At 20.8% G+C, this 16,073-nt stretch overlaps 6 protein-coding genes across 6 annotated transcripts; 3 read left to right on the top strand and 3 right to left on the bottom strand.

Annotated features, from left to right (window-relative positions):
• Window positions 1-1,244: 1,244 nt before the first annotated feature.
• PBANKA_0717200 (conserved Plasmodium protein, unknown function) lies at window positions 1,245-6,041 on the top strand (the record flags this gene model as incomplete). Its single annotated transcript, XM_034564085.1, has 1 exon — window positions 1,245-6,041. The coding sequence occupies one exon, from the start codon at window positions 1,245-1,247 to the stop codon at window positions 6,039-6,041; it is 4,797 nt and encodes a 1,598-aa protein (XP_034420917.1).
• Window positions 6,042-6,086: 45 nt separating this feature from the next.
• On the bottom strand, window positions 6,087-7,217 carry PBANKA_0717100 (conserved protein, unknown function; the record flags this gene model as incomplete). The annotated part of the gene is made up of 1 exon (XM_034564084.1): window positions 6,087-7,217. One exon carries the CDS (start codon window positions 7,215-7,217, stop codon window positions 6,087-6,089), a length of 1,131 nt encoding a protein of 376 aa, XP_034420916.1.
• Window positions 7,218-7,894: 677 nt separating this feature from the next.
• On the top strand, window positions 7,895-9,034 carry PBANKA_0717000 (arsenical pump-driving ATPase, putative; the record flags this gene model as incomplete). The annotated part of the gene is made up of 1 exon (XM_034564083.1): window positions 7,895-9,034. The coding sequence occupies one exon, from the start codon at window positions 7,895-7,897 to the stop codon at window positions 9,032-9,034; it is 1,140 nt and encodes a 379-aa protein (XP_034420915.1).
• Window positions 9,035-9,600: 566 nt separating this feature from the next.
• On the bottom strand, window positions 9,601-11,690 carry PBANKA_0716900 (armadillo-domain containing rhoptry protein, putative; the record flags this gene model as incomplete). Its single annotated transcript, XM_034564082.1, has 11 exons — window positions 9,601-9,660; window positions 9,757-9,837; window positions 10,045-10,117; window positions 10,253-10,319; window positions 10,437-10,562; window positions 10,704-10,758; window positions 10,844-10,917; window positions 11,027-11,126; window positions 11,237-11,319; window positions 11,457-11,532; window positions 11,661-11,690. 11 exons carry the CDS (start codon window positions 11,688-11,690, stop codon window positions 9,601-9,603), a joined length of 825 nt encoding a protein of 274 aa, XP_034420914.1.
• A 1,720-nt stretch (window positions 11,691-13,410) lies between these two features.
• Window positions 13,411-13,734, top strand: PBANKA_0716800 (conserved Plasmodium protein, unknown function; the record flags this gene model as incomplete). The annotated part of the gene is made up of 1 exon (XM_034564081.1): window positions 13,411-13,734. The coding sequence occupies one exon, from the start codon at window positions 13,411-13,413 to the stop codon at window positions 13,732-13,734; it is 324 nt and encodes a 107-aa protein (XP_034420913.1).
• A 414-nt stretch (window positions 13,735-14,148) lies between these two features.
• On the bottom strand, window positions 14,149-15,954 carry PBANKA_0716700 (GTP-binding protein, putative; the record flags this gene model as incomplete). The annotated part of the gene is made up of 1 exon (XM_034564080.1): window positions 14,149-15,954. The coding sequence occupies one exon, from the start codon at window positions 15,952-15,954 to the stop codon at window positions 14,149-14,151; it is 1,806 nt and encodes a 601-aa protein (XP_034420912.1).
• Window positions 15,955-16,073: the final 119 nt, after the last annotated feature.

Raw genomic sequence — 16,073 nt, 5'->3', positions numbered from 1 at the left:
CTTTATTTTTAATTCAAAAAAAAAATGGAAACTTAATTAGTCCCACCATATGTTATTACATATGTTATATATTGTGTCGAAATATTTTTCGAATGTTTGTAACTTTTAAGATAATATTAGGGAATAAACATAAAATTATATATATTAGTTTCCTTTTTTTTTTTTTTAAATAATAATATAGATAATGTAAATGACTTGAAAGTTTGGATATATGCATATAGAAAAAATTTTCAAGTTATTTTAACATTATAAAAAAATGGAAATAAAAATAATATAAATTAACTTTATGAAATAAACTATTCATATTTTTATATATCCCCTTGTTATTTTATTTCTTTCTTATTATTATTTACATTTTCTATTTTTGCAAATATGTAAATAAATATATATATAATGTGTGAATGATTCGGCCCATATAAAAAATAAGTGTATGTTGAACCATATTATAACAAATAATTCTTAAAAAAAAAATTTGTTCTTTTTTTATTTATGAAAAATAGAAGAAATAATAAATAGACTCGTTTTGCAAAATAATAAAATTGTGGAAATATAAATAATAAGGTATGGTATGTTCGTAATCACTTTGTCTTAAAATTTTTTTCTGCATATTTTTGGGAATGTGAAAAGAAAAGAAAAAATGTTAAGTCACTTTCAAGCCAGCTACAATATTTTTCCATTATTTATTTTGCCCATTTAATGAATATTTCGCATATTTTGTAAATTCCAATTTTATTTTCCATTTTAAAAATTGTCTTAAAAATAAGCATATATATTCACCAATGTATAATATATTATATTATTCGTGATAAAAAAAAAAAAAAAAAAGCATACACATGTTTGTGCATATTACAGATGTTGCACATTTCTTTCTGAAGTTTTTTCTTTTCTTTTTTTTTAGTATTTATATTTTATAAATGTATTTTTTTTTTCTCCTTTTTTTCTTTGCTAAAAATTTTAAGAATATGTATGTATAATCCAGTATATATTAACGTGTATACACATTTTAATTTTTTATTTATTTACAGGAAATGTGTAAAGAATAATATATTATTTTATTTATTATTTAGCATTATTATTTTTTTTAGTTAAACTTCAAATAACTAAAAAAAAAAATACTTAAATAAAAGTACGATTATTCATAAGGATTACATTTGCAAAAAACAAATGAATTCGCGATAACGATATTAAATCGCCAAACAGTAAAACATGAAAAAAAAATATGAATAAAAATATGAAAAAAAAATATGAACAAAAAGAAAGGGAATAAGGAAGAAGAATCGAACAAAATAACAAATTTCTTTAAAATAAAAAAATGTAATTTAAAAAATGTTGAAACTATAGAATTTTGTGAAGAATATAAAATACAAGCTAATCATGACAAGGGGTGTGAAGCATATAATTTAGAAACTAGTCTCAAAAAAAATAATGAAGAAATTAATACCAATCTTTTATTAAGTAATGATAAGACAATAAAAAATATAACTAAGCCACATTATGAAAATGAAAACAGTAATAAATTATGTTTATTATCTAATTATACAAACAAAACTAAACCCCTCTCGTCAATTCAATCATATAATACAAATAGCATACACACTATCTATAACACACAAGAAAATGACAAACAAAATGACGAACAAAATGAAGAAAAAAATGATGAAAAAAATACCCAAATAAAATCAATTTTATTTAAGGGTATAAAAAGAACAAATAGTAATGGATTTGTCTTAAACAAAAAACAAAAATTCGAAAGTGTTAAAGAAAATAATGATCAGGAAAGCATATTATTAAAAGGCCAAAAATTAAATCAAATAATTTCAGAAAATAAAAAAAATAATAATCCTATAAAACGTGGAAGAAAACGAAAAAAATTATTACACGAGCAAAATTGTTTAAAAGAAAAAGAAAGTGAAGAAAAAAAAACAAATTATTTTGAAAATACCGAAAAAATGACAAAAATTCGGGATGACATAAATAATATGAACAGGCAAGGTAAAAAAGACGATATAAATAAAATTAATGAAATTAAAAAAAATAAAGAAAACAAAAAATCTGTTATAACACTTTTTGGAGATGATATAAAAATTAAAGTCAATGTAGATGAAAATGTATCATCAGGTACTAATTCAGATTTAGAAAACAGTTTTACAATTTTTAAATCTCAAAAAAATTGCAAAGACAATTCAAAATGCATTGAAACAGTTTTAAACTCATCGACAAATAAATGTGATATCTTATATGAATGGGAAAGGGAACGAAAGTGTTCATACAAAAGAAATTCAATTTCAGATGGAGAAAATTATAATTACAAAAATTATTTTGTTAATACATCTGAGGAAAATATAAAAGAAAAAAAAAAATGTGAAATAGAAGATCAGGATATAAACATGTCCAGTAAAATAAATATAAATTTTTCAAAAAATAATTTATTTTATGATATAGAAAATAACAATGAATATAATACTTATGTATCTATATACAATAATAATAATAAAACAGATTATAGTGATATATTTAAATTTGATGCAGAATTAGAATCTAAAAAAAAATATAAAACCATACAAAAAGGAATACATAATGATGAGCATAGAAAACGTCATGGAAATTCACGAGTTAGTTGCATTATAAATAGTGATTCGAAAAATAAAAAAAATATTATTAATTTAAATCATAGAAAATCATGTTGGAATATGGATTTGAGAACAAATTTAATTATAGAAAAAACAACTCCAAAGAAAAAGTTTGAAAAAAATGAAAACTTTAATATTAGTGAAAATGAAGAAATACAAAATAATATTTCATGGACATATAATAATGCATTTTGCAAAAGTTCAAGTATAATCCTAAATAAAACTACAAACATAACAACCAAATTAAATGTGGAAAAAGAAAATCAAACTACTATGTCAAGAAACAGTGACTTTAAAACGTATACACATAAAACAACTAATAATTCAAATAAAAGAAATAAACTTAATTTTATAGATGATTTATCACTTATAAAAAACATAACTGAAAAGGATGGTGTACACAGAGAGGAAATTGCACAAGAAAAAGACGAAATCGAAATGGACAAAATCGAAAAGGGCGAAATCGAAAAAGACAATATGAACAAATTTATTAATAACTATTATGAAATGACAAATAATATTGAAGAAAAATTAATAACAATTAAAAAAGATTTAAAATTAAATGATAATGTAAAAGATATATTAAATGAAAAAAAAAAAATAAAAGTTTTAAGAGTTTTAAATAAACACTATTTTGACAAAGAATATAATGATTATAAAAATTTAGAAAATATGAAATATAAAAAAAATAATAAACATGAAAATACTTTTCAAAAAAATATGTTTGTTCCAATAAAAGATGAATATAATAAACCTCTTACTTTTTTTATTATAGGAAAGTTTACATTTTTTAGTAATTATGTTTTATCTAAAAAACTCAAATACTATGGATATAACGTATCTAATATTTTAAGACGTTGTAATGCTATACTTATAGGATATGATATAAATCCAGAATTTTTAAATAAAATAAAAAAATATAATGGATATATTTTTAACGAAAAAACAATTTTATCACATTTTAAAATAAATATTAATAAATATAAAAATTTATTTATTCCTATAAATAAAGATAATGGAAAAAGATATAAGCTATTAATAAATGAAACTAATATAAAAAATTGCTCTATACAATTATTAAATGATAAAATTCATAATTTTTGTAATATTATAAAATCATTATTATTATATATTAATAACTTTGATAAATTAGATAAAAAAAATTTACTTATTTTAAAATTAATAAAATGTGTAAATAATTTTTTCCTATTTTTACATAATATAAATTCTAAGAAATTCAGTTTTAATTTATCCGATTTTTTATATTCTTTCCAAAAAAATTGTTATTATATCTCTAAATATGAAATTAATCAAAATAATTTCCCTAAATATTCCTATTTTTTAAACAAATTTGCACAAATCTTTTCCGAAACATATATTATTCACGATTCAATACACATTCCAAATGCTATTCAACATGAACTTGACAATTTACATTCGATTATAAGATCTGGAAATATAGGCATTCCAACTAATATATCCAATATAAACGATACAGAAATATACAATTATGAAACTTCAGAGTCAAATTGTTGTTTATCTTCTGGGTATATATCACCATGTTATAATTTCAATAATACAGAATATGATGAAGAAAATAATAAATTAGATAATGATGATAAAAAAAAGAATGATATTTTAAATTTGAGTGAAAAAGATATTAAAAAAAATATAAAAAAATGTGAAAAACTAAAAAAAATTACAAGTTTATGGGGTGTTTTTTTTAGACCAAACAGTTTATATGAAATATGTGGACATAAAAATGAAATATTATATTTGTATAAAATTTTAAAAAAAAAATTCCCAAATTTAGATCAAAATGAAAAAGAAGAAAAACATATTAATTCGGATGTATTAAATCAAAATGAACGAATGAATACCTGCGATATCAGCATCGTGAAAACTGCAAAAAACTGTCAAAAACAATGTCAAAATTCTCGAAAAAATTGCCAAAAAAATCGCATAAAAAAAAAAGAGGCAAATAATTCAGATAATATGAAAAATATTATTTTTATTATATATCCACCAAATTGTTGTGTAAAAAGAATAGTAGAACTGATATGTTATTCATGTAATTTATGTCCTATATATGAAAATAAAGTACAAAAATATAAAAACATTAATTATTTTTTTAAATACACACATGGTTTAAAAGCAATATCAATATATAATGCAAACAAACTTGATAAATATTCCTTAATAGAATTAAATACAAGAAATGATGTATCTATATGTTTGTATGAAAATACAAATTATAATATAAACAATGAATACAATTTACCACTACTTGAAAATATAAATCATATTCTTATCAAATTTTCTTATCCTTTTAAGAAATCAATTTTTTATAGATCTTTTTATGTTGCATCATGTGTTATTAAAAATTTAAAAAAAAAAGAATTTAAAATGCTATTTGAAACTTGCAAACTTAAAGATTCTACATATTCTATCGAAAACTTATATAATAAAATTCATTTAATTTACTCATATATTAATTATGTGGAAAATACTGGAATGTCGCATAATTCAATTTTGATAAATAATGAAAAAGAAAATAATCACGATTGTACTAATAATATTATAAATATTGGAAAGGTAAATCGCACATCGTTTCCAAACAACATCATAAAAGAATATGTTACAAAACATATTTTAAATAAATTCATAACTACTAATTATAAAGAAATAGAAGAAAAATACTTATTTTGTAAAGATTCAAATATGTTTACTCAAATATGTGTAGAAAATGGAAAAAATAAATATATTAAGAAACAAATGACGAAACTAAATAATGACTACTATTTTTATAGAGGGTTTGAAATTGAAGAAATAAAAGATATTGTTTACGAATATTATGATAAACTTTTTATAAACAATAAAGAGTTATTTGTTTTATCAAATGTAGAAGATGGATATAACAATTTAAGTGATGATAGTTTAAATTATTTTCAAGGAAAAGACATAAAAAAAAAAGGACAAATTTTAATAAAAATATTAGAACTGTTTTTATATTCATCTATTTTAATAAAATCAAAAAACATTAATATTTTATTAATTGCTGCTGATATGGCAATTTATTGGAATAAATATCTTTATATAAATCCGTTAATATATAACACAAATTATAATAAGTCAATAAAAAAAAAAAAAAAAAAAAAATTATATTTATATTCAAATGATGAAACATTAAACAGATATTGTAATAATAACAACTTTTTTAATGAAATAAAATTAAAAGATAATTTAAAAAATAAAATTGAAAAATATAATAAAATATTTACAGAAAAAACTAAAAAATATAAACAACTTATGATACATTTTAAATCCCCATTTAACTTTTCTTCTGTTTCAATTATTTATGATATTTTGCACACTAATAAAATAAGTGGCTTTAATGTAAAAAAAAAATAATATATTTATTTTATTTTATTTCCCACCTCTTTAGCTACTAAATTATTAATCTGTTATAATAATTGAATTATTTCCGTTTTGTTTTTTTTTGATTTTTTTGAAAACTAATGTTGATGTATATTCCATTTTAAAACCTTTGAAAATTTTTCCATGTGATGTAAACATAATATTTTTTTTTTTTTTATTATTATTATCATTATTATTATTAAAAAAATGATAATTATATAATGAAGGAATATATTTCATATTTTTGTATATAAAATATGAATCATAAAAATTAATTTTTTGTTGAAAAAACAAATTAAAATCACTTGGAAAACTACATGTTAAATATTTATCATTTATTCGTAAATGTAAATATCCATTATCTTTTAATAGGATATATGAATTTTTGAATAAATAATATATTAGTTTATTCATCAAATAATATTCTGTTTTTTTATAATATTTAATATAGTTATTTTTTTTTTCATCATTTTCATTACCTATTTGTATATTCCACTTTTTTTCTACAAACTCTTTTGATGGTAATGTAAATGGAAAATTGAAAATTATAATATCAAACATGTTTTTTAAAAAATGCTTATTCACAGATTCTACATTAATATTTTGTATATATATACCACCATTATTTTCTAAATTATTTTTATTTTTTATAAACAACTCTCCATAATTTTTTTCTAATAAATCTTTACTTTCCATCGAAGTTGCAATAACATTGCAATTCAAAAGTTTTTTTTGTAATAACACACTAAAAGACAAGTTTCCTTCCCCTATACATAATATTTTTTGATTATTTTGATATATAATATCTGCTATTAATAAATCGTTATAATTATAATTTTGAACACATTCATATAAATATTTTTCATAGGAATTTGTAGTATGTTTTTCTTTTTCTTTCAATTCATTTTTTATTTTATCAAAATTTGTTTCCAAAAAAATATTCCATTTTTTTACCCAATCTTTTTCAAATTTTTTTTTTTTTTTTTTTTCATTTATTTCGGATTCCTTATTTTCTGTCCATTCCCCTCCCCCTATCACAATTAATTTTTTAAAAATACTCAATTCTTTTTTTCCTTGATTTATTTGACAAATTCCTGAATTAAATTGATTAAATCTTGGCTTTAAAAAATATTTATAATCGCATTGTTTTATGAAACGTCCAAATTTCATTATGTATTTTGAAAAAAAAATAAATAACGGAAAATGTCGTGGAAACTCATACTTTAGAACGAATCACCATATACTAAATTATAAATACATGAAAATTAGGATATATATATATATAACTATTTATTGTAAATTATGTTTTTTGCATATATGTGCATAAAAATGTAATATTCATAATTTAAATAAAATTTTATATTTCCTTTCTATTCTTTTACAAAATATATACTTGTGGTCCCTTAACACAAAAAATTGGAAAATCAATAATTATTATTTTTTTATCGCATTAAATATATTTTAAAATAAAAAAAAAAAATAATACCCATATAATGCGTGGACAAAAAATATCAAAATATTTGAAAAAAAAACATGGTATATTTCTCCAAATTTATTTTTCGGTTTTCAATTTTATTTAAATAAATTTATGTGTATCTACTATACATATTTATTTTTTTTAGAAAAATGGATATAATTTTTATTCTAAAAAAATATTCTCAAAATAAAAAATAGTTTGTATTTTCCGAAACGGTTTAAGTCACTCAATGCTTTAGAAACATTTTCTGAAAAAAAAAAAAAAAAAAAAAACACATACATATTGGAAACGGCAGCTGAAATATAGATTTAATTTAATTTAGTTTGATTTGATTATAGAAGTAAAATTAGTACAAAACTCGATGTGAAAAATGAGTAAAGCCGGATCAGATGTATCATCAATATCCTGCTCGTTATCATTAGATAGCGATTCATGTGAAGACGAATATTATGAAACAAATTTAAACAAATTAATTGAAAATACATCATTAAATTGGATATTTGTTGGAGGGAAAGGTGGAGTAGGAAAAACTACAACATCTTGTTCTATAGCTATTCAATTAGCTAAAAAAAGAGAATCCGTTTTATTATTGTCAACAGATCCTGCGCATAATACCAGTGATGCATTTAATCAAAAGTTTACAAATAAACCAACATTAATCAATTCTTTTGATAATTTATATTGTATGGAAATAGATACAACGTTTTCAGAGGATACTGCATTTAAAATAAATAAATCTGATTTTTTTAATAGTATTATTCCTGAACTTTTACAAAGCTTTCCAGGTATTGACGAAGCATTATGTTTTGCTGAATTAATGCAATCCATAAAAAATATGAAATATTCCGTTATAGTTTTTGACACAGCACCTACTGGCCATACATTAAGACTTTTAGCTTTTCCTGATTTATTAAAAAAGGCATTAGGATATTTAATTAATTTAAAAGAAAAACTTAAAGGAACACTAAGCATGTTGCAAAGTTTAACAAACAATGAAATGGAATTTGAAGGAATGTATGATAAAATAAATCATTTAAATACAATGTCAATAAGTATTCAAGAAAATTTTCAAAATCCTTTAAAAACAACATTTGTATGTGTATGTATCCCAGAATTTTTAAGTGTATATGAAACAGAAAGGTTAATACAAGAACTTACAAAAAAAAATATATCTTGTTATAACATTGTTGTAAATCAAGTTGTTTTTCCATTAACTTCTCCAGATGTAAATATAGAAAAATGTGAAAAATTATTAAAACAAATTAAAGATACTAATATACAAAATTCATTCAATAGTCTTATTTTAAAGGCTAAAGAATTAGAAGATGTTTATATATCCAGAAGAAAATTGCAATCTAAATATTTAACACAAATTAAAAACTTATATGGAAATTATTTTCATATCGTTTGTATGCCTCAATTAAAAACCGAAATAAGAGGTTTAGATAAAATCTCAAACTTTTCTGAAATGCTTTTACAATCTAAAGATATACCAATTTATTCTACTTAATAATTTTATTTCCTTTAATATTATTTTAATTAAATATATTGTTAAAATTATTTTAAAAATATAAAATGGAAATTTCAAATGAGCATATACATATGTAGTAGTTACCAAACAATTGAGATACTTTCATTTTATTTTTTAAAAATTCTAAAAAAAAAAAATGCAAATTTTACACACTTTTAACATAGATACATACATATTCTGGAATACATTAATTTATTTTTTTAATGCAAAACTAAAAAAAAAAAAAATTAAGTTGCATGTGGGTCTATATTGTTATATACATAAGTGTCATTTAATTACTTGTGTATATAAAAATTATTTTGTTTAATAGCATTATAAATAATTACACATTTTAATGAAGCAAATAACTTTTTTCAAAAATGCTAAATGGTTAAAAAAGATAAATACATATATACGCATATTGTATACAATTACAAAAATGCGCAGACATGCGTGGAATGGAATAATAAAAAAGTTGTCAGTCTCTTTATTTTTACAAAATAGTACAATTTATGAATTTTAAGTAACAAAAAATAACATTAAAAAAATTATAAAAAGTGAATATATTAATCGGTCAATCTTAAAAGTAAAACGTTTGAAGCTTCAGCTAGATCTTGTTCAGGGCACTAAAAAAAATATACAAAGTTATTAATTGTGTTTATATATATATGCAAACATTTTATTAAGTGCCTTTATCATTTTTATTATTTTTTTTTTAATACCTGTTGGAGAGCTTTTAAATTTTTAATGGCATTGGATTTCTTTACTGCCTCTAAAAACTGAGGAACTTCATCCCCATCATTCTGAAAAATGGCGAAAAAATGGGAAAAATAGAAAAAATAGAAAAAATAGAAAACACAATTACATTCCCCATTTTAAGTATGCACGCATTCTATGATTGGTATAATATACACATATTTATTTACAACCACAAATTGTACACTTATGGAGTATATAATAAGTTGTTATGAACTTGCATATAAATTTATATTTTTATTTTTTGCCCAAACCAATATAAAGTCTTCCAAGTGATAAATAGCTTCCAACTGGGTATATAAAGGTTGGCTATCATCAGTAGATGATCTAAAATAAATTCGATAAAAAATTAGAAATAATAAAATAGTAGTAACTTCAATATATATATATATATATATAGAAATGTAATTAATATATGTGAAAAAATAAATACATGTATCGTATTTTCCTTTTTAATTATACAATTCTAATAAATTGACTAATTGAGTTATTCCTCCCAATTTTAGAAATTCCTTCTTGTAATTTTTATCTGGAAATGTGTAATTATAAAAGTAAATAAAAATGTGTATTGATGTGTTGAGAGTTGTAGAAAATCCATCTTTCTATCCATATATGTATATGTTAATCCGTGCCCCCTCTTTATTACCTAATACAAATATATTTCTACATGTTTGAGCGCAAGCTGCTTTCATTCCATCTATGTTAGATTTCATTCCTGTTATCAAATATGGTAATGCTCCATTCTCAAACATACATATACAGTTTTTCACATCTGTAAAATGGGAAAAAATAAAAAATAGGATAAAAATTTGAAAAAATGTTAATTTATAATAGCTATAAAATATGTTTTAACACACAATAATTTATTCCCATCATTATTTTATATTCGTTTATTTTTTTTATTTTATCTAACTATCAACTGATAAAAACGATAAAGCTACAACCGCTGCATGTACTCTATCTAATTCCTGTTTAAAAAAAATATACAAAAAAAATTATAATACTTATACACTATTTAAATTTAAATATTTTGAAAAAAAAAATATATATTACATGTGATTTTAATAAGTTTATAAAAACTGGAATTCCGTTAGATTCACGAATTGCGTCTTTATAATGTGGCTCATCTAACAAAAAGGGTTTTAGAAAATATATGCAATTTATGTATCCCAAATTAATTTCAGATAATAAAAAAATAAAAATTGTTATTCTAAATACATTATTTTTTTTTCTTACTTTCTTTGCTAGCCAATATTGCCAATTGAGTTGCTGATAACGCACCTATCGTTTTGGGGTCAGCAGCCCATGGGTGCATTCTATCCTCTAACTTTTCAATCTGATTTGAGAAAAATAAATATACATATTAATTAAAAATATATGATCTTAACAAAATTAAACTATATATTTACACACATGATATATTCATATACATCTTTACGTTTTTACCTCGCAAGTTGAAGAACACAAATTCACAAATTCCTGCACATCATTTTCGTCATATGCTTTATCGAATCGTATAATGTCATTGTCTATAATATTAGAAAAAAAGTACATAAATATATTAATCTTTGAAAATAATCACAATATAAACTTAAAATATATTAATACAATTCGATAAATGAAATATAATTCAAGGCTTTTATGAAATGGTGTAAATAAAAATTACTTGTAAAAGATAACAATTTTCTTATTGTTTTCGATCCCTCAATTCCAAGCTCTTGAAGCTTGCTTTTATAAAGTAACTATAAAATAAAAATGAAATATAGCACACATGCTTATAATGGACGATAAAAAGATATATTTCCATAAAATTAAAAATTATTTTTTGCATATATATTTATTTGCTTGTTCATTTATTTTATTTTCATACATCTCTTCCCGTGCAACATCGATTTCCCATCGCTTTGGTAGATTTATTAAAAAGTAAATTAAATGTTTGATTTAAATCTAAAGCATAATCATAAAATATATGGTGTTATACCTTATTGTGTGCACGCATATGTATATGTATTTTTTTTAAAATGTTTTCCTTTAAAAGTATTAAAACAAACCATGAATTTTAATTAAAAACACAGTCTTATTTAACTAAAATAATATCAATATGTCATTTGTGTGTAAATGTGAGAGCAATTCTATGCAACTGTTATAATATATATATATATATATATAACATAGTTTTGGGTTTGCTCTTTAACAACACTTATAGATTCTTAATATATATTTTTTTTTTTATGGTGATGTTTCTAACTATTTGTTTATTTTATTTTTTATTATTGTACTTTTACATTATTGTAATTAAATAAATTATTAAATGAATATCTAATTGCACATATTTAGCAAATTTTAATTAAAATTAATAACTTTGCACACTTCTACATTTTTTTGTTTTTTTATATATATTAATTTCTCTTAACATGTGTTAATTCCCAAATAATTTTCCATAAAATTATATATAAATTTTATTTAAAGGAGCGTAATTTATTTTATCATACTGATAAAACTCTCAATACATATTTTGTAAAAAAATAATGGGAATTTATACTTATAGATTTTTTCGTTGTTTTTTCCTATATAAAATATACATTTGCTTTTTTTTTCATTTATTTGTGTGTACGTGCGTGTGTGTGTTCATTTTTTTAAAATCAATTTTATATATATATAATACAATATATATGTACTAAAGAAATTTTCATAAAATATTTTCAATATTAACAATGGAAGTTTATAAATTGTCAGTATATAAATTATATTTTTTTAAAGAGTCTTTTCAATTTATAATAAGTTTATATATTTTTTTTTACAACCAATGGGCCACGACTTTTTTAACCACCACCAGTTTTCCTATATATATGACAGCGTTTTTTAATAATGATATATTAATCGCTAAAACATCTACAATACTTAATAAATTTTAAAAATAATTTATAATCATCTTGAATTAACTCTATATTAAATTAAAAAAAAAAAAAACATATAATATAATAATTGTTTAAATAATAATAATTTATGGGCTTTTCTGGGTAAATTTGTGTGTATATAAAAATATGGATATAATTTAACATGGCAAAACTTTCAAAGTGTTTTTAAAAAAATATAATATTCCACACACAATAAAGGCTATATAGCCTATTTTTCACCCTTATTATGTAATAAAAAAAAGACAGAATTTAATAGCTATAAAACTACAAAAGTTGGTTGGTTCATAGACAAAACGGGGAAATTATTGCATGGTCATGGAGAAATAAAGAAATTATTACTCGTTCATAAAATTATATATGTTTTCTAGCCATTTTCCAGAAAAAACACTTATATGAATATATTTTAAAATTATATTTTTTTCTTTTTTTAAAATATGATTTAACCAAAGTAACGAATTACAATAAATAAACTTTATTAAGATTCATTATATTAATATATTACTTTTTCAATTTAATAATAAATTGGCTTTCATTGGTTATGGACATTTACTACAAACTTATTTTTTTTTTTCATTTGGTAAATCATTTTTTAAAAAAATATAAACATATTTAAAAGTAAATATACTGTCTATTAGGCAATTATTGTTTTGTGTATAAAACTGTTTCTCTTTTTCTTTTAATTTATCTTTTTTCTTTTTAACTATGAAAACCACACTTTTTAATGGCCCATATATTCCTGACATTGATGCTGGTTACAATGTTCAGGTAAATGGAATTAGTGTTAACTTTCTTAAAAACCCGTTTTGCTTTAGAAACAATACGACAGGAATTATAAATTACTGTATCAAAGAACTAAAACATATAAATATAAATTCAGAGAATACAAAATCATCAAAATATATTAATCAACAAATGTATAATTGTGAGAATAATTTAACTAATACAAATTACATAGAACTTCATAAAAATGACCAAGTTACATATGATGGAAATAATATTTATTCTGAACAGATTTATAAAAAATAAAAATAATATACATGTCCATCATATTTAGTTTAATTTTGTATTAAATTGCTGATTAGTAGTTAAACTGTTTTTTTCATGATATTTTTTGCAATTTGTTTGCAGTGTTTTAATGAAATTGTGAATGCTATTGTTATTTTCATATTAAAAAAAAATATATAAACTAATGCTTATAAAAGAGCACTAATTTAGCATTTTGAAATGTGTTATACTATTTGCAATGTTAAAATTGGTGGGAATACTAAAAACAAATAGAAACATTATATATTGTTTGAGGTGCCTTAAAAGGTGAACTATGAAACAAATAATATGGAAATAAAATTAAAGACTTAATTTATGAAAATATAAAATATAAACATCAAAATAATAAGAATAATATTCAAGAATTATGACAGTTTAAGAAAAAAAAAAAATAGATTATTCCATCGTATGCTTGAGCAAGAATTTATTTAATTTGAATGTCATTTCGTTTATTTTTTCTTTCAGTGGTAACAACGAATCTTTGTATTCTGTTGAAATAAAAATAGCATTTTCTTTTATATCTTTAGGAATATTTACCATTGAAAAATCAATTAAATCTGATTTGGTTATAACATCAATCCATGGTCTAAATGGAAAAAGTCCTCTTAAATAATATCTAATTTCTATTTGTGATTTTAAAGAAGAAAATTTATGATCCTCTTTTTTTAATGGATCAAAAACATAGATAACTCCAGAAGGTATATTTTTTAAAGAAGAAAGAGAAAGTTTTTCCATGATGTTTCTTTTTTCTTCTTGTCGATTTATAAGTCCTGGCAAATCCATAATTTGTGCTGTAAATATATCATTTTCATTTACAAATGAATAATGGCCTAGATTAAACTCTTTAGTTGTAAAATTATAACTTGCTATTTTAGATTTAGAATTTGTAATAGAATTTAGAATACTACTTTTTCCTACATTAGTACAACCTATAATTGATATGGCTGGTTTTTCTATATCAATATATTTAATTTTTTTAATTTTTTTAATGTATGAATTATATAAATCTAGCCACTTTCTTCCTGATTGTAAAATAACATTTAGATCAACTATAGCTTCATTTAATTTGTTAAATATTTCTCTACAGGTTTTTAAATATTTCATTTGTCCTGCATATGCTTTTCCAGTTACTGTTATTAATTTTCTTACTTCTACAATATTATTTAATACATCATTTAATGGCATTGAAGCTTCTCCATCTTTATACATATTTGTTATAGCATTTTCATATAAACTATACTGAAAAGGATGCAAATATTTTTTTAGATTTGTGTGCAAATTATATATATTGTTTAAAGGTCTTGATAAAAGTTTTGTATATAAATCTACTTTAATACAGCATTCTTTGCATATTCTTTTTTTTGTGTGTTTTTCTTTATTTATATTATTATAAATACTAGTTAATTCTAATTTTATTTTATCTTTTTTTGTTCCTTTTTTTTTTTTTTTATTTGAAAAATCGTCATATGGTTCTGAATTTATGCTTTTCTTATCCAAATCTTTAATTAAATATAAGTTTCCTTTTTCTATAAATTTTAGATACAATAATGCATCTTTAATTACTTTTAGATTGTCTTTAAATTTTGGTAATTTCTGAAATATATTAGCAACATATTTTTTTATATGAATTTTTTTTTCTTTTTCTTTAAATATATTGCTATAATCATATATATTTTCAAATGCCATTTTTTGTATCCTATTTGGTTCGTCTTTAACTAATACGTTAACACTTATACTATTTACACTATTATTGTCTGGGTTTAGTGTGCATTTTTTATCTTCTTCGGGATATTTCTTTATATCATTTTTATTTTCTTGGGAAAATGCTGACACTTGTTTTATAAAATCATTTTTGACAAAATTTTCATGAGATGTTTTACTATTTTCATCTTTTCCTTTTTTTATAGAATCTATATTTGATTGATCTGTTTTTAAATGTTTATAAATATGTGAAAATCCGTAAAATTTTAAACTATCCCCTGATTTATTTTTTTTTAGTGAATCATTTTGTTCTTCATTATTCATGCACAAAAATGTTGTGTTACACTTTTTAGACATATATTTACTTTTTTTAAACTTAAAATTTTTAAAATTATTTTTTTTTATATATATATAATTGTTACTGTTATTTTTTGTGTGAAAAGAAAAAACTATGTTATAATAAATATTTGCGAATAAAATGGCTTTAAATATAAATATCATTTTTCTTTTTTTCAATTGTATTTGTTCGCACAGTTTTTTTCATATTTTTCGCCCTTTTTTTATTAGGCATATTTTCGTATACGGATATGAATACCTAGCATTTTTCCAGCGACATTGCA

The sequence above is a fragment of the Plasmodium berghei genome (genome assembly GCF_900002375.2).
Source record: "Plasmodium berghei ANKA genome assembly, chromosome: 7".
NCBI lineage: Eukaryota > Apicomplexa > Aconoidasida > Haemosporida > Plasmodiidae > Plasmodium > Plasmodium berghei.
This window is presented reverse-complemented; position numbering and strand designations above follow the sequence as displayed.